Below are 19,908 nucleotides of genomic sequence, written 5' to 3' on the forward strand. Positions count from 1 at the left end.
CATAGGTATGGGAATCATTTGGAGGGTTATCAGCTGGGAGGGGGAGAGGGGAGAAATGGGGAAATGGTGCAGGGACTAAAAAGCATAATTGGTTGGTACAAAATAGACAGGGGGAAGTTAAGAATAATATAGGAAAGGGTGGATGACCCATGGACATGGACTAAAGGAGGTGGGATTGCTGGAGGGAAAGGGATACTGGGAAGAGGGAAGCAAAGGGAAAAGAAATTTGGACTACTGTAGCAACATAATAAAATATACTTAAAAATAAAAATAAATAAAAACACGACTTTTGGTAGATACAGTCTGTGGGCCACTACTTTGTGATCTCCACATAAAAGGCTTAGCTCAGTGTCTAGCATTCAATAAATGCTAGTGTTCAACACATTTTAGCCAAAACAAAATAGAAATAAGGTTTGTGTTGGATCAGGAACATCACAAACCTATGCTACCAAACTGGCTCAGATGAATACACTTAAGATCCCAGAAATGTACAATAATAGAAGAAAAGTGGAAGAGAGCTAGCTAATTTGAGAAACCATCAAGTATCATGTTCTTTGATATATTGTCTTTAAACACAGTTTTCCTTAGCTCCCAGGGCAGCAGCAAGTACCATTTCCCTATTTACGATGAGGAAACTAAGGTAAAGTTACTTGGCCCAGTCACAGCCAGGAAGTGGTGAAGTCAGGGTTCTAACTCACCTGACACTAACTTCATTTTTCATTCTACTAATGTACACAGCTCCACACTGCCCTCCCCTTGCTCCAAAGCAATGTTTTTAGATTAGGTAAACAGCTCATTAATTTATGCCTAGGAGCAGACTGACCCAGAGTGTAAGACTACTACTCTGAAAGAGCTCTCCTGAAAGTGGAAGGTACTAAATGAAGAGTTTCACTGGGAGTCTTTATTTTTTATCTTATGTTACTATATTGTAGACCTGTGGGATTTAGGTGTTGAAGAAAGATAAACAGAAAGAAGCAATAGGAGGAAAAAAAGGCTGATTGGTTGATTTAAGGGTCATTATTTTGTCTTCCATTATTTTATTTCATAACTTAATTGTCACCTCACATTGCCTCTTTTGGTTTAAGTCCAACCTTGGTATTTCGCCCCCACTCAATAAAAATATGAACTTTTTAAATTACTTGGCATATGAGAAGTCTTGTCATCAGAGCCAGAAGATTGTGAATTTCGAAGGCGGGCTGGAAGGTCCTTTTCATATCTGGGGGATTCAGGCTCTCTTCTTCACAAGGTGAGTAATTCAGGAATACATCTGAATGTATCATCTTTGCGTCCTTTGTGTACACAATTCAGATTTGTAACAATAAGACAGAGTCTGGATTACTTTTAAAGTAAAATGCTGAATAAAGTACCACTTCTAAAAACTCTAAATTGAGATTCTCAAACTTTTTGATTCTCAGGACTCCTTTATACTCTTAAAAATGATCGAGGACCTCAAAAACGTTTTGTTTCTGTAGGTTATTTCTAATAATTTCTGTATTAGAAATTAGAAGTGAGACCATTTAAAAATATTTGTTTCCTTTTAAATAATAAATCTATTATTATTGTGTCAATATAGTAACAATTTAATTAAGCATTTTCCAAAACAAGAAAAATTAATGAAAAGAGTGGGATTGTTACATTTTTTGCAAATATTTTTAATGCTGGCCTAATGGAAGACAGCTGGACTCTAATATTTGCTTCACAATTACAACATCACATGTCATTAATTTCTGGAAAACTCCACTGTATACTTGTGAAAGAATGAGAGTGAAAAAGGCAATTAATATTTTTGACCACACAGACACTTCTAGACCACACTTTGAAAAATGGACCTAGAATTAATAAAAATCAAAACTAAAAGCAGAGTAAGGATGATTTAGAGATATTAAAGAAATTGATTACTCAAGATAAAAAAAATTACTTTTTTTCAAAAAGAAGGCTCAACTTCTGTACATTTACATTAATTCATCTGAGTTTACCAATTTAAAATTTGTCATGATTTGGTTAGCAGCTAAACTTAAGGTCATCTTGCTTGGGTTATTGGTTCTCAGAGTGTGATCCCTGCGCCAGCAGCATCAATGAGACCTAAGATCTTGTCAGAAATGCACATTCTCAGGCCCCACCACGCACCTACTGAGTAAGAAACTCTGGGGTGGGTCCTGACAATCTGCATTTTCATAGCTGAGGCTAATGAATATAAAGTTTAAGAACCACTGGCTTAGATAATCCTTCCTTCTTTCTGGAGAAAAGATCACAGAGAAGAGTTTTTAAACAGAAAGAGTGTTTTCCTAATAATCATTAAAAATACTAGAATTATTTACTCACCAACAATATGTACGAGTACATGTATTGATTACAGATTTATGAAAGGGTCCACTCAGGACATCTTCAAGGCAACATATCAGCTCAAGTTATTAAAACAAATATAAAATATAAACTTATACATTTCTTTTCTTCAGATTAGCCTTCTTTCTAAATAGTCAGAGTTAATAAGATTGTACTATAAATATTTTAAGGCAGACCTACAAAACTGAAATAGGTGTGCTCTGTCTTGTGAAAATTATCACTGCCAGGACATGTTTCCAGGTTCTTGACTTCCAGAAAAGCCATTTGAACTGTAGAGAATACCAAATTATAGCTCCTCCAAAAATACTGATATGCTCTCATGCTGTTTTTAACCACTGTTAACTAGACTTATTGTGGTGATCATTTTGCAATGTATATAAATATAAAATTATTATGTTATACACCTGAAACTAATATAATGTTATGTATCAATTATATCTCAATTAAAATGTTTATGATTTTACAAAATTAATGTGATATAATACAGGTTTGTTTTACCATGTAAACCAAATATGCAATTATGTTATTTAATTGTTGAATAGGCAGACATGGTATTAAAAGATTAAAATCCCCACTTAGAAAAATCCCTTCTCAAAGGATGCTTCAGAGGACTGGTCAGAGGTACCCACAAAAATTCCCATGTTAATTTTCATCTTTACCAAAATGATCACAAGAGACCAGAAGTGGCTGTTCTTTAATGCGAGTACCCAAGAGCCAAAGAAACCTCCAAATCTGTGGTGGATTTTCCATTCTCTTTTTGCTTAATATTTCTTTCTGCAAAAAATTTGTCATTCCTAAAGATGCATCATCAGGCTATTAAAAACTCCTGAAATTCTGCATTAGAGATTTTGAATCAGTGACAGTACCTTTGTGATATTTGACTTCATTACTTCCTCTAAGTGCTCTTTTAGTTGAGCTATCTCAAATTTAGGGCCATAATTTTGCTCTTCACTCCTTGCAACCTGCTGCTGAAGTTCTGCATTTTCAATTTTTACTTCGTTGAGCTGCTGTTGAAGATTCATATTCTTCACTCTCTCACTTTCAGATACAAATTGCACATTTTTAAACTGAGCTACCAATTTCTCAAGTCTACATTTCAGTTTCTGTCTTTCTTCCAGGTCTTCCTTTTCACGTTTCTGAAATTCTTCCTGTAAAGACAGGAACTCTTGTTCTCGGGTCTCTTTTTCCTTTTTCAATAAGTCCAAAGCAGAAGTGGTGGCATTTTCCAATTTTCCTTTGAGTTGCTGCAGTCTCTCTGCCTCTTCTTCTTTCTTGCTTAAGGCTTTGCCCATCTCAATGTACTGACTAATAATTTGGTTTTTTTGTTGCATTTCAGCTACGTACCTTCCCTGTAGACAAACATAATTTCCCTTGATCCTCTTAAGCTCTACCTCTAAGGTTTCCTTTTCTTTCCTAGATTCCTGAAGATGTTTTTGGGTGTTAGCTAAAATGTCGTGCAAATTCTGCAATGCCTTGTCAGTTTCATTCTTCTCTATCATTACTCTGTATTTGTCTTCAATTAATGCTTCAGCATTCTCCTTCAGCTTATTTATGGTATCAATGAACACCTGCTGCTTGTTTGTCTTCACCAGTAGTTCTTCAACCTTCTTCTCTAAGTACCTCTTATTATGCTGTAGCTTTTGTATCTGAGTTTGCTGCTTTTTGTTAGTATGTTTTAATTTCTGTAAGACTTCATTTAAAGCCATACCCCCTTCCAGAGGTTGTAAGCTTTCCAAGCTTTGCTCTGTATCAGGTGTCTTGCAGTCCTCCCAAGATGCTCCATCACTCCAAGAAATACCTGCAGGAGAACCAGTTGACACAATTCCTAGACTCTCCATGTCCTCCACTGTGACTTCCTTTTGGTGACTGACTGACATTTCAGGAATCTCCCCAGAATTCTGTATCCCTTTTGAAGAAACTGCAACCTGCAAATTATAGTAAATAAGTGTGAAAGAGTAGAAGTGCCTTGAACTTTGAAGTCAGAGCTGGCCTTGAATTGTAAATCCCTAGTTTGGTTTCCTCAACCATAAAATAACTATAATATCTATTTCCAACACCTACTTAATAAAAATACTTAAGTATTAATTGTTAAATGTATGTATAGTACTTAACAGCATAGAAGAGCGCACACAACAGGCATATGATAAAAATATGTATCACACTTACTTTTACAAAAAAAAATTAAACTTTGACACTCTCACAATTTTCTCTGATGTAAGCTTTTATGGACACCTATAACACATGTTCTTTGACTTCACATAAATAAAAACAAACTTATCAATTACCCTACAGTGTCTGAGGCCTTTTTAAAATACTTTTCCATCCCTCATTAAACCACGATCTCATTGTGCTATGACTCTTGTAAACATTATAATGCCAGATGAACATGTCTTGTGATTGATTTCTGCCCATAAAACAGGTATTTTTGGGGGGTGCGTTTAAAAGGACAGTAAATTATAGTAAAACAAAGCTGAAATGAATATGATAAAAAAAAAACAGTAAAAGATATTTTTAGGAGAGAGCTGCATAACTTTCTAGAATTTAGATATTGGATCCTTGTATTTCCTTTTCTCTCCTAATACTCATCCAGGGATATGTTTATTGATGAGAGAGAGAGAAAGAAAGAGAGACAGACAGACAGACAGACATCAATGTGAAAGAGAAACATCAATTGGTTGTACATTCCTCAACTGGGGATCAAAGTTGCAACCTAGTTATGTGCCTGACTGGGAATGGAATTTGGAATCTTTTGGTGCATGAGACAACACTCCAATCAACTGAGCCACATGCCCAGGGCTGAACCCCTGTATTTTAATGTTTCTTCATTGTTTTGGGATAAAGATAACTATCCTTACTGAAGCTTACAAGGTCCTAATATCTGATCTTGATATATGACCCAGGCCACCTCTCCATCCTCATCTACTACATCCTTGTTGCTCCCTCCCACTCACCAACCCTGGGCTTTCTTCAGGACCTAGCAGAGATCATGTTCCCTGCAGCCACAGGTTTTTTGCCCATTACTTCGGCATGGAATGCTCTCCCACCTCTGGTTACCTAATTAACTCCTACTCATCTTACAGAGCTCAGCTCCACTCCCACTACATGAGAGAAGCCTTCTCCAAACTCCCCTGACCAAGGCAGTAAGACACTATCTTATTTTTATTTACAGCACTAATCATTGCTGTAAGTTTATATGTAATTTTACATAACGTTATATACATTTTACATACACTTAAAAAAAAAGATTTTACTTATTTTTTAGAGAGGGGGAAGGAAGGGAGAAAGAGAGGAGGAGAAACATCAATGTGCAAGAGAAACTTCGAGTGATAGACTCTTACACGCCCCCAACTGCAGACCTGGCCTGCAACCCTGGCATGCACCCTAATTGGGAACAGAACCAGTGACCTTGCAGGTCACAGGCCGACGCTCAATCCACTGAGCCACACCAGCCAGAGTTACACACACTTTATATGTAAGTTTTATTCATGACACTTACCATAGCTGAAAATTTACATTTATTTGTGTAATTATTTGACTAATGTCTATCTCTTCTACTAGGATGTTATTTTCATGATGACAAAATCCAGATTTTTTTTTTTTACCACTATAGAACCAACACATAGCACAGGGCCTAGCTCATGTTAGATGCCTGAAGGTATTTATTGACTGAATGAATAAATGACTAAATGCAATGGAAATAGGAATGAACAACCTTTGGAAATCCTTATTAAACAGATTTTTAGAATGTTATTTTCCAGAAACAAACATAGACAAATAAAGTCCTCTTTTAAATGGTGGTTCCAAATAAATAAACAAAAAAATGGTCATACTTGCATATTAAATATAACAATCATATTTTTCTCATCAAACTCACAATAAAAATATATTATTTATGCTATTCTTTGATTATTTCTACTTGCCCACACCAACTCTTAAACATTTTCTTTTTTTATACAGAGCATACAGAATTTATACTGTTAGTATCTTCAGTGCTCTTAGGGTACTACATGCCCAGGATTAATAAACCAAAAGACAAGTTAATGTTTTCACTTTGGTAAAAAATATAATTTTTGCTTGTCAATAGAAATACTGTATGATAGAAAAATATTAAGCATTCCTTGTCAAATAATTTAATACCTCTGTACTGCTTGCTCTTTACACATTTTTCTTAATGTAAATTGAGTTCTAGCCAACTTAATTCACCAAATATAAGAACTTATTATAGTCAAGACACCATGTAGTTGCTTAGGTGCATAAAAGAAGTAGAACAGAGCCCTGATTCTGATTTGATTATCATTTAGTAAAGCAAATCTCTAAGTATGAAATTGATTTTATTAGAAAAATTTATTTTTAAATAGATCAAGATCTAGAAAGGTATTTTCCCCAGAGAAGCATGTCCTTTGTGCTGATTAAATAATTTATCACTACTTGGAAACGTCTCAGATTATATACTTTAAAAAAAAGACCCAAAATATCCAAGCACATACAATGGGCTAAAGATAGTTTATTCAATAAATACTGTTGGGAAAATTGAACAGGTACGTGCCGAAAAATTAAACTAGACCACCTTCTTATGCCACACACAAGAATAAATTCAAAATTAATTAAAGACTTAAACATTAGATCGGAAACCATAAAAATCATATCATAGAAGAATACTTAGGCAGCAAAATCTTGGACACAACTCCTAGTAATATTTTTTCAGATCTACCTTCCTAGACAAGGGAAACAAAATAAAATAAACAAATAGGACTATATCAAACTAAAGTTTTTGCATATCAAAGAAAAACATCACAAAATAAAAACACAATCCACAGAATAGGAGAACATATTTTCAGATACATCTCATAAGTGATTAATATCCAAAATTTATAAAGAACTTACAAAACTTAATACCAAAAAAGCAAACAACCCAATTAAAAAATGGACAAAGGACCTGAAAAGACACTTCTCCAAAGAGGACATACAGATGGCCAGTAGACATACAAAAAGATGCTCACCATCACTAATCATCAGAGACATGCAAATTAAAACCACAATGAGATATCACTTCACACCTGTCAGAATGGCTATCATCAATAAACCAACAAACAAGTGTTGGTGAGGATGTGGAGAAAGGGGAACTCTTTTGAACTGTTGGTGGGATTGCAGATTGGTGCAGCCACTGTGGAAGGCAATATGGAGATACCTCAAAAAATTAAAAATGGATCTGCCTTTGTTCCCAGCTTCTGGGAATATATCTGAAGGAATCCAAAACACTAATTCAAAAGAATATAAGCACCCCTATGTTCATTGCAGTTTATTTATAATCATCATGATATGGAAACAATCCATCAGTAGATGAGTGAATAAAACAACTATGGTACATTTATACAGTGGAATACTACTTGGTTATAAAAAAGAAGAAAATTTTACCCTTTGCAACAGTATGGATGGACCTGGAGAACATAATGCTAAGTGAAATAAGCCAGTCAGAGAAAGACAAATATCATATGATTTCACTCATAAGTGTAATCTAATGAACAAACAGAACTAACAAGCAAAATAGAGATAGACTCATAGATAGAGAGCAGAATGACAGCTAAGGGGTGGAGGAGGTTAGGGGTGTTAGGACTGAGCAAAAAGGAAAAATGACTTATGGATATGGGCAGTAGTGTGGTGATTGTGAGGGGAAGGGAGGAGGGTATAATGGTACTAAATGGTAATGGAAAAAATACAATAACAAATTTAAAAATAAAATTTTGACATTTCGCTCAAAAATAAAAAACATCCTTCAATACTGTACAGGCTATACTGACCATCAAAAATCTTACCTCCTCTGTTTTATAATTAGATCTCAGATCATACTGGTTAAAGCTATTCTCTTTGTAAAATGGGTTTTCAACATCGCTGTGTACACATTCCTTACAGAAGAAGCTTTCAGGTTGACTAGTGTGGAGGGCAATATTTTTAGCCAGTGACATGTCCATGAACTTCACTGCCTCTATACTGCAGTGGATTACAGGTGGGCTTCTAGGTTGCCTGACACATTCACAAATAAGTTGTTCTTCATTTGTGGAAGTGCTAGTTTCCACTGAATTTTCTTCCTTAATTGAATCTTCCTTTATCTCATTGTCTTTTGCATAATTATATACATTAGTTTGCATTTCTGGCTTCTCTTTGTAAGGTATGCTGTCTGTCAGATTTTGAAATGTTATTTCATCATTAAATGCTTTCATCTGATGAAATTTGAAAATGGGTTCACATTGTCTGAAGGAAGAAATGCTGGTGTCAATTGGCTGAGTTAACACATCCGGTGAATAATTTCCATTGTTGACATCTCATTAGAAAGAGAGAAGAAAATAAGAATTAACTGACCATAAATTTATGTATTAACAGTTATATTAACATTTATGAAATAAAGTTTTTGAGCCTTAAGAATCATATATATTTCAACCCTTTGCACGGAGTGGATTTTAGCATGGCTTTGTGCTAGCACACAAAATACCTTTTTTACATGGGAGAAAGAAGTTCTCAAATGACTGCTTCAAAAACTTGTTATATATTATTCTGGTCAAATACAAGTACAACAAAGTCCAAAATATCTTCAAAATTCTTTTGTTGTACTGTAATTTTAAAATGTTTTATTATAAAATGTTTCAAAAGAATACAAAAGCACTGTGAATAGTATATAGCAAACACACATTCACTTCTTTAATCTCACAACAACCCCATCTGTACTGTTATCATCTTTGTTTTACAGATGAGGGAAACACACATAAGAGATGTTAAATCACTTGCCTAACATCACAAAGCTGGTAAGATTCTAGAATACTACTTCTAAATGGTGTACTATATACAGTTCCTCAACATGACAAGCTACTAAGATTTAATACTTTTTTAAAATCAGCAGCAAATAAGGCAAAATAGAAATAGTGTTGCAAAATTAATGAATAATACCTTCCATTTAAATTTCTTCCTTTTCCCCTTTCCAGAGATAACCACTATTACTGAAGCCAGTACGTATTCATTCTTCCCATTCATGTTTTCTTTTACTATTCACTTATGTGCCCTAAATAATATATATCACGTTCCCAAACTTTCTCATTTTGTGACACCTTAATACCAGTAATTTTTTCACAGAAAAAATAGTTCCATTTGTTAAGTAGTTAAGCTCAAATAACTTAAGTATGTGTCCTATCAACTTACTACCTATTTCAAAATACACATTAACTGAAAGAAAAATGTTTTATTTCATCTTAAATAATAAAACTTATTACTTGAATGTATTGTTGGGCACCACACGTCTCAAAGTTTGGAACCAGGTTGGACAAGGCCAACCTTCACTACCTATTCCACTTTGATTTTCATGCAATACTTGCTTCTTATCACAGCAATCTCCAAAACCACAGCTTTGCAAATAAGATGTTATAGAAAGAATTATAGTATGGTTTTACAGTCAAACCTCAGTCCTGAATGTCTCCCCTCTCAAACAATTTTGTTCTCGACCTAATTGTTCATGGGAAAAATGTCCCAGTTGTTGAATAAAACTTTGGTTCTCAACCTGATAACACTTTCATGCTGACACTTCTATGATCAGTCACCCATCTCTCAGGCATAACTCTGTTTTCAAACAAATTGTTTCTTAAATAGCCTTCTGGAATGAATTAAGTTTGAGAACCGAGGTGGCACTGTATACTGAAATAGTGAGCTATCTCGTGCTAGTAATTTGTGGGGCCCAACAGATGTCTAGTACCACTGTTTCCTTCAAATTTCAAAATACCCTGCAGCACCCTGAGAAAACTGTCATTACACAGTATTGTTTTGTTTTAAAATTTTATGTAAATAGCATCATTATACATATATGTATATATACACACGTATAATTTTACCTCCCTATTGTTTAATCTGTATACAGAACATAAACAAAAAATTGGGCTAGACTCAGAGGAAGGCAAAATATCAATAACTTAAGATACATAGAGACACCATCATACTGGCAGAATGTAGCAATGATTTGAAAAGACTTTTGATGAAAGTGAAAGAAGGAAGTGCCAAAGCAGGACTGCATTTAAACATTGAGAAGACAAAAATCATGATTGCGGAATATGCAACTTTAACATAGACAGTGAAGATAACAAAATTGTTAAAGTTTTTTCTTACCAATTCAAATGGAGACTACAGCCAACAATTTTTTTAAAAAAGAAAGAAGAAAGAAAGAAAGAAAGAAAGAAAGAAAGAAAGAAAGAAAGAAAGAAAGAAAGAAAGAGAGAGAGAGAGAGAGAGAGAAAGAGAGAAAGAAAGAAAGAAAGAGAAAAAAGAGAGAGAGAGAAAGAAGCCGAGACCTGAAGGGCAGCAATGGAAGGATTACGAAAGATCACCAGGAGCAAAGATGTGTCATTAGAGACCAAGGCTAAGATTAACCACACCCTCTAATTCCCAGTTACTATGTACAAATGTGCAAGATGGACAGCAAAGAAGACTGAGAGGGGAAAAAAATGCGTGCATTCAATATATGGCATTGAAGAAGAGCTTTATGGATATCCTGGACCACCAGAAAGATGAGCAAGTAGGTCATAGAATACATTAACCCTCAAACAGCACTAGAGGCAAAAATGACAAAACTGAGGCTGTCCCATTTAGGGTACATCTTGAGTAACCAGGGTTCTTTGGAAAAGACAATAATGCTGGGAAAAATAGAAGGCAGCAGGAAAAGAGAAAGACCAAAAATGAGGTGGATTGACTCCACAAAAGAAGCCATAGGTGTGAGTCTACAGGAGCAGGGCAGGGCTGTTGGAGGGCAAGGATGTTGTGGATGTCACTCATTCACAGGGTCACCAGGAGTCAGAGCTGACTCAAAGGTACATAATAACCATATATATCCATGTAAAACAGCCTTTATTTCACTTAAAGTTTTGCCTTTAATACTTGCCCTGTAAATACATGTAGCTCTAGTTCACTGTACAGAAGAATTACATTTTATTTTCTTTTGTTGGGCATATGTTTCTAATTTTGAGTTCATCATCACCAAACCATTATTATATGAAATGTTAAAGGAACTTATTTAAGAAAAAGAAGATCAAAACTATGAACACTAAAATTACAACAAACCCACAACGATCAACAACTAAATCTAAAAAATAAAAACAATTAAGCAAACCAGAACAGGAACAGAATCATAGGTTTGGGGATCATGTGGAGGATTATCAGCTGGGAGGGGGGAGGGGGAGAAATGGGGAAATGGTGCAGGGATTAAGAAGCATAATTGTTTTGTATAAAATAGACAGGAGGACGTTAAGAATAATACAGGAAAGGGCGAAGCCAAATAACTTATATGCACGAGCCATGGACATGAACTAAGCTGGGGGGTGGGGTTGCAGGAGGGAAGGGGGGTACTGGCAGAGAGGAGCAAAGGGGGAAAAATGGGACTACTGTAACAACATAATCAATAAAATATACTTAAAAAATAAATTAGGTCAAAAGTAAAAAAATAAATGTCATTTATTTGGAGATAGGGCCTTTAAGAGGGTAATTAAAGATAGATGAGGTCATAAGGGTAGGGCCCTAATACAAAATGGCTGGTATCCTTATAAGAGGCACTAGCAAGGCACAGATAAAGGCCATGTGAGGACACAAGAAGATGAACATCTGAGATGCCTCAGGAGAAACCAACTCTGTGGACACTTAATCTTGGATTTCCAGATTCTAGAATTGTACGAATATAAATTTGAATTGCTGAAGCCACCCAGCCTGTGATATTTCCTTATGGCAGCTCTAGCAAACTAATATGTTTCCTGTTTTTCTATTGAGTTATGTGCGCCTTTTTCTTATTGCAGTTCTGTATTTTTGGGTACTAATCTTAGTTTCTCTGTATAATGTCAACAAAGAGATACCACCTAACAACCATCTAGTGTGCTATAAATTTCTTCAGAAAGTGTGAGTTTAGAATCATTTTCCCACTTTACATGCTTTATTTCATTCTGTATTAATAATAAAAAGGCATTAATATTAATACTTCAAACATCATAAGTTTCTTCTAAAGGTATATGTACATTGCTATGTAATTTTTATCAGAACTTTTTTCTTGCTCAGGTAGAATGTGCTTTCTAGTATCTTTCCCCACTGAATAGCTGAGCTCCCTTTTAGTAAAATCATGCTAATAAAGTCACAATATTAAATTTGAGAGTTAAAGAAGTATCTTGCTATTTTGATACTTTGGTTTTTTGGTAAGTCAAATCATGTTTCTTTAAACATAGGGCTATATGATAACCTACATATCTCTTACTGGTAATTATTTGATGTTAGTTAAACCTGGTCTATTCAACATTAGGGTAGCAATTATCAAGTTTTTAAACATTGGATATATAAAATAGAAATCTAGTACTGAGATGAAATCTGAATCCAGTTAATAGAAATCTATAAAAATTCATGTAGGGCTCATTCTCAAAGTAACCTTAATGTTATCTAAGATGAAAGGGCTTATTAAGTAAATTAACAGTATAAATAAGATAGTAAGAAAAATATTTTAATTGTTTAAGGAAAACATTGGTTTAATTATGAACAATGTATCAAGTATGTAGACCTAAATGATGCTCTAAAAAAGTTCTCTCTCTTATTATAAAAGTCAGCTGGTTACAAATCTATTCAATATGTTTTTTATAGCATTGTTCTACTTTCTGAATGTATATTTTATAACTATCTGTTTTTGGACCTATTGCTAATTCACACCATTTCTCCTAATTAGGTTTTAAAGTATTAGGAATAATATACTTCAAAAATAAAATAGCACTACTCACATGTATTGATGTTATATTTACACAAACTTCTTGGGACACCATTGCTCACTCAATTTCAGAGATCACTTATAACTCCTGTCTTACATATTACTATTTTTAGCTAAAATAAGTCTGTTGTTCCTTTGGTCTACACACTTTCTATAAAGAATAAAAAGGTCAATGAAATCCAAGAGGGACGACTGCCTTACTTACATAATTTAAGACATTTATTCTTTACAATTCAGTGCATAGTAACTTAGACCCTGATTAACACCATAATATTATGACCAAATATTTTTCAAAATGACAATAGACCAGAGGTCAGGCTCCTGGTGTTCTTGTCTTCACTCTGTGACTGAGGTGTTGTGACCATATCTTCTGGCTATACTCATGGTGCTTCATGAAGAGGCTAGGAAGGATCAGTTTTAACTATTTGTAAAATTCTACCTTTCCTGAAACCCAGATCCACTATTTCTCTCTTCTATGCCTCCACTGGAGATTTCTTCATTATTTCTCATATTTTTGAAGAAATTTTCATATGAAACACAATGTGAATGCTAACTACATTTGTACCTCCCTTATTTATAAGCAGTACATGCCTGAGGCAAGCCTGAAGTAGTACCACTGGTTTCCATACAGAAGGGAGAGTTTGAGTGAGTTAAGTCTTGAGAAAGACTGCTGAAATTCATGGCATCCGTTTCTAACATGCTTTCTAATTTTTCATGAGAAGTATCCACTTCAAAATATAGAGGATCTGAAGGTGATGACCAAACTTTTTGATAGTTCTTGTTTGTAACTGTTGAATGATGGAAGGCTTCTTTAAAAAACATAATTTTAAGGTCTCTTATCACATACAAACAAAAAGCTTCCCCCACCAATCCCTCTGCACATTAAGAAAACAGCAAAGTTCATTGTCCTAAACTTTAAAATGTCATTTGTCAAGTTATTGGAAAAATAAAAAATTTGTCTGAATATATCATAGTAACTTTGTGTTTCTTTTAAAAAAATATTTTATTTATTTATTTTTAGAGAGAGGGGACAGGTGCGAGAGAAACCTCAATGTGCAAGAAAAATGTGACCAGTTGGCTCTCACACACCCCCAACCAGGGGCCTCGCCTGCAACCCAGGCATGTGTCCTGACTGGGAATCAATCTTTTGGTTCACTGGCTGGCGCTCACTCCACTGAGCCACACCAGCTAGGACACCATGGTAACTTTATATGATAGTAAATCCTAATTTGGACAAAACCAAATCAACATGTATAGCTACTATCCAATAATTACCTAAAAGACTTGGGGCCCAGAAGGTGAAGGGATCTCCCTTACTTAATCAAGATATTCACAAAATATTATCAGAGACCTATTAAGTTCCACCAAATACTGTATTTCTATGTGCTTGATAGTTATTTGAATATCTCTTTATCAAGTCAAATGCAACATTGTAAATCAATTTTCTCTCACTTCCATCTGCCACACTTAATTCTCTCAGGCACTCGGTCAAGATAGCATAAAGTGTATAAAACACAGTGGAGTCACTCATGTCAATTGAGATGGCTGCCACTCAACCATGACACTTTGGTTCAAGAGGGAAACTACCTAAGTTACTTTAGACACACCTAGCAAGGAGATACAGCCAAGATATCTATCTGCATGTGTAATCAGAACAGCCACGTCTGCGGAGCTGGACCACCCAGAGATAGGCTCCTGGGGAAATTCCACTCTTGCCAGCAGCGGTGTCAAGCAGAATAGCCATGTACCACCCACAGGTTCCTGGACAAATTCCAAACTTGGTATCAGGGGGTGCCAAGACATTTATGAAAAAGACCTAGAAGGGTACACCACTTTCCAGGTATAACTAAGGCATATTCCAGGCCACTGCTGAAACAGCCGAGCTCCACACCAAAGTGCTGCTCCATGCCACACTGACCTCCCTTGGCATCGGCTGCTGGAAGCTCTGCCCTGCTGGACTGAGGACTTTGTCTGCCCTGCTGCCCACCTGGCTTGCAAGATGCTGACAACTCCCTTGCCCGCCGTGCTGTCTCCTGGACCTGCAGGCTGAGAGTCTGGGACTCGGGTTCGTTATCCCCCACTGATTTCTGTGTGTGATAATTCTCTCAGATTGTTAAGAGTGTGAGTAGGATATTAATACATGTTGATGTTCTACTTTAAGAGAACCTGTACTCAATAAAGGCTGAGAGAATAGCAGTTACTGTGTGTAACTCTTGTCTAGTCCTTGGTGCTGGGCTGCTCAGCAGGCAGGTAGCGGAGCAGTTGCCCACCTTATAGAAAAGACTGTATCATGAACCCACACTGGTGGCATTTATTCAAATGTTTCCATAGATATTCCAGAGACACCCAAAACCTGTTTTAAGGCTGGCATTAAAATAAATGTCACTGGATCTCCCCAGAGGAGACTGAAGGGCCACACCTGTGTATCTGCCTCCTCGATCCCCCACCCCAGCCTCCTCAGCCCTGGCGCCCCGCTCTCTCCCCGCCTGGCCCTGGAGGCCATGTAGCATGGGGCTGGGTGGGGGCTTTGGGGAGTGGGATCCACACGAAATAAATCTAAGTGAGTCACGCAGTAAAGAAGGTGTCACTGGAGTTACAAGTCAAAACTCTTAAGATTTTGTTTTTAAGTTCTGTTCAGCCATATGACAGACTTTATAAAAACAATTTTCACCTCAAAACAATGCACCAAACTGTTTAAATCGCAAATGCGTGCTCACTTCCGGAGTCCATGCCGTTTCTTACATCCACAATAAAGATTTCGTGCCCCCCGCCCCCCGCACTAGGTTTTGCGGGAGGGAGAAAACTTCTCAACCTCAACCACAGACAGCTGTTAAGAAGTCGCAGTTGGGATGCGGGCGAGAAAGAACGTTCCTGTGTGACGTTCTCCCGCCCACCCGCCGGCGCCAGCCAATGTCGGCGGGGAACGGCCCACACCGGGCCTCCGCGCCCGCAGCGGAGGGTTCGAGGCCTGTCACCAGCCTTGTGAAGTACAGTAATGGTGGGTGTGAAATCCCAGGCCGAAGAAACTGTGGGCTGGCGGGCGTGTCCTTCTACGGGAGGGACACACAAAGCAGGGTGCAGAAACTGAAAGCCCTGGGTGACACGGTGGGCACAGGCTCAGAGAAGTTGACCCAAGTTTGCCTTCCACGTCGGTGGGACCCTCTCGCGCACCGTCCGGCGCAAGCTCCAGGCTCTCAGCAAGGCGCCGGACTTCCGGTATCACGAGTTTTCCGGTGGGAGGGGCATCCGGTTGAGTGGGGGCTGTAGTAGCTGGGCTGTTCGTTTTAATGTCTGAAAGCACGTGGCTCGCTTTTGGCAAAGAGACTTAAGAGTGATTTGCGAGGCGGGCGTCCGCGGAGAGGCAGCGACGTAAACCCTCTGTGTGGTTCCTGGCCCCGCTTGGGGTGGGCGGCCTCCGGTGGCGCTGAAGCTCTGCGCGTTCCGTTATGGACTACCGGCGGCTGCTGATGCGTCGGGTAGTCCCGGGCCAGTTTGACGACGCAGACTCCTCCGACAGGTAGAAGGCGATTAAGTACACCGACTCCGTTGGGATTTTGCCCTCCTTGGCGCTTCCTCTCTCTAGGTTAACACTGGTTTAAAGGGAGACTCCTAGTTTACCACTCTGGGACTCGTTTCACAGCTTTTGGCGTCTTCCTCCAGCCCAACCTGACTTTCGTCCCAGTTTAATGGCAGAGTTATTGAAAGCCACTTCCCAAGGGAGTCCAGGCTCTCCAGGTTTGTTAGCATCAGTGAGAGGCCAGGTTGGGATTAGCGATTGGGAAACAGGTTTTTTGTGTCTTAACTACAATCAGCGTTAAAAAGTACGTGAGCACCCAGTAAGTGCCGGGTTCTGTCTTTAGCGCTAGTAATAGTGATGAACAGAACAAATTAAGTCCATCGTTGAATTTTTACCCTCTGCTTAAGAGGGAGGGCAGACAAGTATAGAGAAGTATTGAAATAACAAAACAAAAAAGAACAGATAATGATATATACTGTGCAAATACTTTACGTCAGTTGATAGACTAAGTTACGATTTGGTCAGGGAGGGGTTAAGTCCAGATCTGCACAAGAGTGAGCTGACCTCCGGGAGAAGAGGGAACAGCCGTTCAGGAAGAGAGGGGACAGGTGCAGAGTCCCCACGGTGGATCGTTTCTGGCTGTGAAAGGAAGATCTAGTGGCCATTGTGCCTAGAACAGGGCAGTGGTAGTTGAAAAGAAGGTAGTTAATGATATAGAAGTGAGAAGGGGCCAGCTCATGTGGAGCCTTACAAGTGCTGGTAAGGAATTGAGATAATGTAAGTCTTAGAGAAAGCCACAGGAGGGATTTTAGCAAGGGAATAGCATCATCTGGTTTATGACTTAAAAGAATCACTCTGCTATGGAGAGGATAGTTTTGGAAGGCAGGGTGGAAGCAGTACAAAAATAATAAAGTAATTCAGTCCATAGATGATGTACATTAGAGACGGGATCATAAGGATGTGTTCTGGAGGTAGAAGTGACAATTTGGTGGTTGTGGGATTGGATGTGGGATATGAGGCAAAAGGAATTAAGGATAACTTTTACATAAAAGAAAAAAATTAGAATTACAGGAAAACATCTTTATGTTTACAGTAAGGTTTCATTGCATGTAAACTTTATTAATTTATATATTTTAGTAAATATATGTCGATCGCTTTCCATGTGTCAGATCTAGTGTTGGTAGGGATGCATTGGTAAGCTGCTCTGACAGAGCTTGCAGTCTAGCAGGGAAAACATACTAAATAATTGGACAAATAATTTGTATTAGAATTGGATAAGTAGTACAAAGGAGAAATGAGTGAAGAATAGGGAAGAGTTACCTGAGCAAGTGATACTCAGCTAATACTGGAAGGATAAGTAGGATTTAGCGAGAGAAATGAGGATATTCCAGATTTATATTTACACATGAGCATACAAAAGGCCTTAGGGAAAAAGTTAAGGGGAAAGAAGAAACAACTAGGGTGGCTGTTGAATAGTTAATGATAATGGGAGTGCACTGGTCATCCATCCATCACTGGATATTATAAAGATAAACCAATTGATTTTGCCACTACCCACACCCCCCTCATCTTATGACTTTAGGAAATTTCTGGAGATATTTTTGTTGTCACAACTAGGGATGGTGGTGCACTAGTGGCATCTGGTAGGTAGAGGGCAGAGATACTGCTAAAAATCTTAGGAGGCACAAGACAACCTCCCACAAAAAACAATTGTCCAGCCAAGGTTGAGAAGCCCCAGTACTGTACTATTGAAGGTATAATTTTAACATGCCTCTCTAGGTTCTTAGCAAATGAAGGCTCAATTTATGGGTTATGTTTATGAAGTCCTAGTAAATAAGTTTTTAATCATTATTCCATGGAGATTTGAAGCCCTGTAAACCATAGCTAATTAATAAGTCAAGATTGATAATCTGAATTTACTTAAACTCACATCTTAGTTTTTAAGCTGGTAGTACATATTAGCAATTGTTTTACATGCTTTTTGTCCTTGTTCTCTACATGAGATGTTAAAATTGGTAGTACCTTTGTTGAATCCAACTAACAGAAATGTCTTGTTTGGTAATGCAGTGTTTTGTTAAAACTGAATATGCCAGTTAAATGGGAGATTTTACACAAAAACATCCATATTTCTGGCTTCCCTTGAAAGACTAAGAAGATATGGTAACACCGAGTCTGAATTCTTACATGGCAAAAACACACTTTGTGCTTTCTCTACTTTGGGTCTGTTTGGGTTTGACAATCCCTTCATCTGTTTAATTATAGCCAGCCTACTTTCTCATTCGTGTTGCTTGTAATTATCCTTTCTTCCCTTTGTGAACAAGGCTGATTTGAAGTTCTTTGTGTAACACAAATCTTGAGTACAGCTTCGTTTGTTGCAAAGTGGTATTGAGTTCAAGGTAAAGCTGCTTCAGACTTACTCTCAAGTTTTGTCAGAAAGTTTTATTTTTATTTTATTTATTTTTTACTCTTAAAGCAGTTTTGTACATAGTTTTCCTAGTCAGACCTGGAATACTGATCAGAGCCACTTCATTCAACAGAGAAGATAACTATAAATTCTAACTTACTGCAGAGGTGGGTTTAACACCTGATGTACTTCTTTAGTAGGACCTATAAAATAAGCAAACCACTGGAACAGAACTCTGAATAAACAGAAGAACTTTGTATTAAGATCAACTTTATTGGTAGACATGTTGTAAGAGAACCTTTTAGTTTTAAATTATTATATAGTAAATAAATACAATAAATTGGACTTACATATGTGTTTTTTTCAGTGTAATGCATAGAGTATGTGTGAACATGACTAAACATTTTTTCTAGTGAAAACATTAACTTGAAGATAATGAAAGAAAAAGATGAGTTTCTGTGTGGAGACTTTCAAAATGTGAATGAAAGGATGGATGAAGAAGAGGAAGAGGAAGAGGATTATTATGATGACGATGATTGGGACTGGAATGATGGATTTGGAAAACTCACCAAGGGTTATATCTCAAATGGAGGGAGTAACCCACAGGTAGTATAAATGATTCTATACATCTTTATGTTGTTTGCTTATATCCTCTTTTTTTTTTTTTTTAGGGTTACAGTTATTTTTTTATTGAATTTATTGGGGTGACATTGGTTAATAGTCATATAGATTTTTTTAATTATATTTTATTGATTATGCTATTAGAGTTTTCTCAATTTTTCCCCCTTTGCCCCTTTCCACCTAGCACCCCCAACTCCCTCAGGTAATCCCCACATCATTGTTCATGTCCATGGAAAGTTATATAGGTTTCATCTGTATTTT

At 37.1% G+C, this 19,908-nt stretch overlaps 2 protein-coding genes across 2 annotated transcripts in view; one reads left to right on the plus strand and one right to left on the minus strand.

Annotated features, from left to right (window-relative positions):
* The window catches only part of CAGE1 (cancer antigen 1), a 39,905-nt gene extending 24,070 nt beyond the window's left edge, over positions 1–15,835 (minus strand). The window contains exons 1-7 of the mRNA XM_090268297.1: positions 15,823–15,835; positions 13,697–13,893; positions 12,224–12,302; positions 9,887–9,895; positions 8,157–8,662; positions 3,210–4,268; positions 1,140–1,289 (exon numbers count right to left, since the gene is read on the minus strand). Of these exons, the coding sequence (XP_090124423.1) occupies positions 1,140–1,289; positions 3,210–4,268; positions 8,157–8,662; positions 9,887–9,895; positions 12,224–12,302; positions 13,697–13,893; positions 15,823–15,835 (2,013 nt within the window). The remainder of the gene's footprint in view (positions 1–1,139; positions 1,290–3,209; positions 4,269–8,156; positions 8,663–9,886; positions 9,896–12,223; positions 12,303–13,696; positions 13,894–15,822) is intronic.
* Positions 15,836–16,336: 501 nt separating this feature from the next.
* The window catches only part of RIOK1 (RIO kinase 1), a 43,911-nt gene continuing 40,339 nt past the window's right edge, over positions 16,337–19,908 (plus strand). Inside the window, exons 1-2 of the mRNA XM_090269852.1 lie at positions 16,337–16,622; positions 19,440–19,632. Of these exons, the coding sequence (XP_090125978.1) occupies positions 16,552–16,622; positions 19,440–19,632 (264 nt within the window). The 5' untranslated portion in view covers positions 16,337–16,551. The remainder of the gene's footprint in view (positions 16,623–19,439; positions 19,633–19,908) is intronic.

Source organism: Furipterus horrens, unplaced genomic scaffold (genome assembly GCF_987537825.1).
Source record: "Furipterus horrens unplaced genomic scaffold, mFurHor1.1.pri manual_scaffold_3, whole genome shotgun sequence".
Lineage (NCBI taxonomy): Eukaryota > Metazoa > Chordata > Mammalia > Chiroptera > Furipteridae > Furipterus > Furipterus horrens.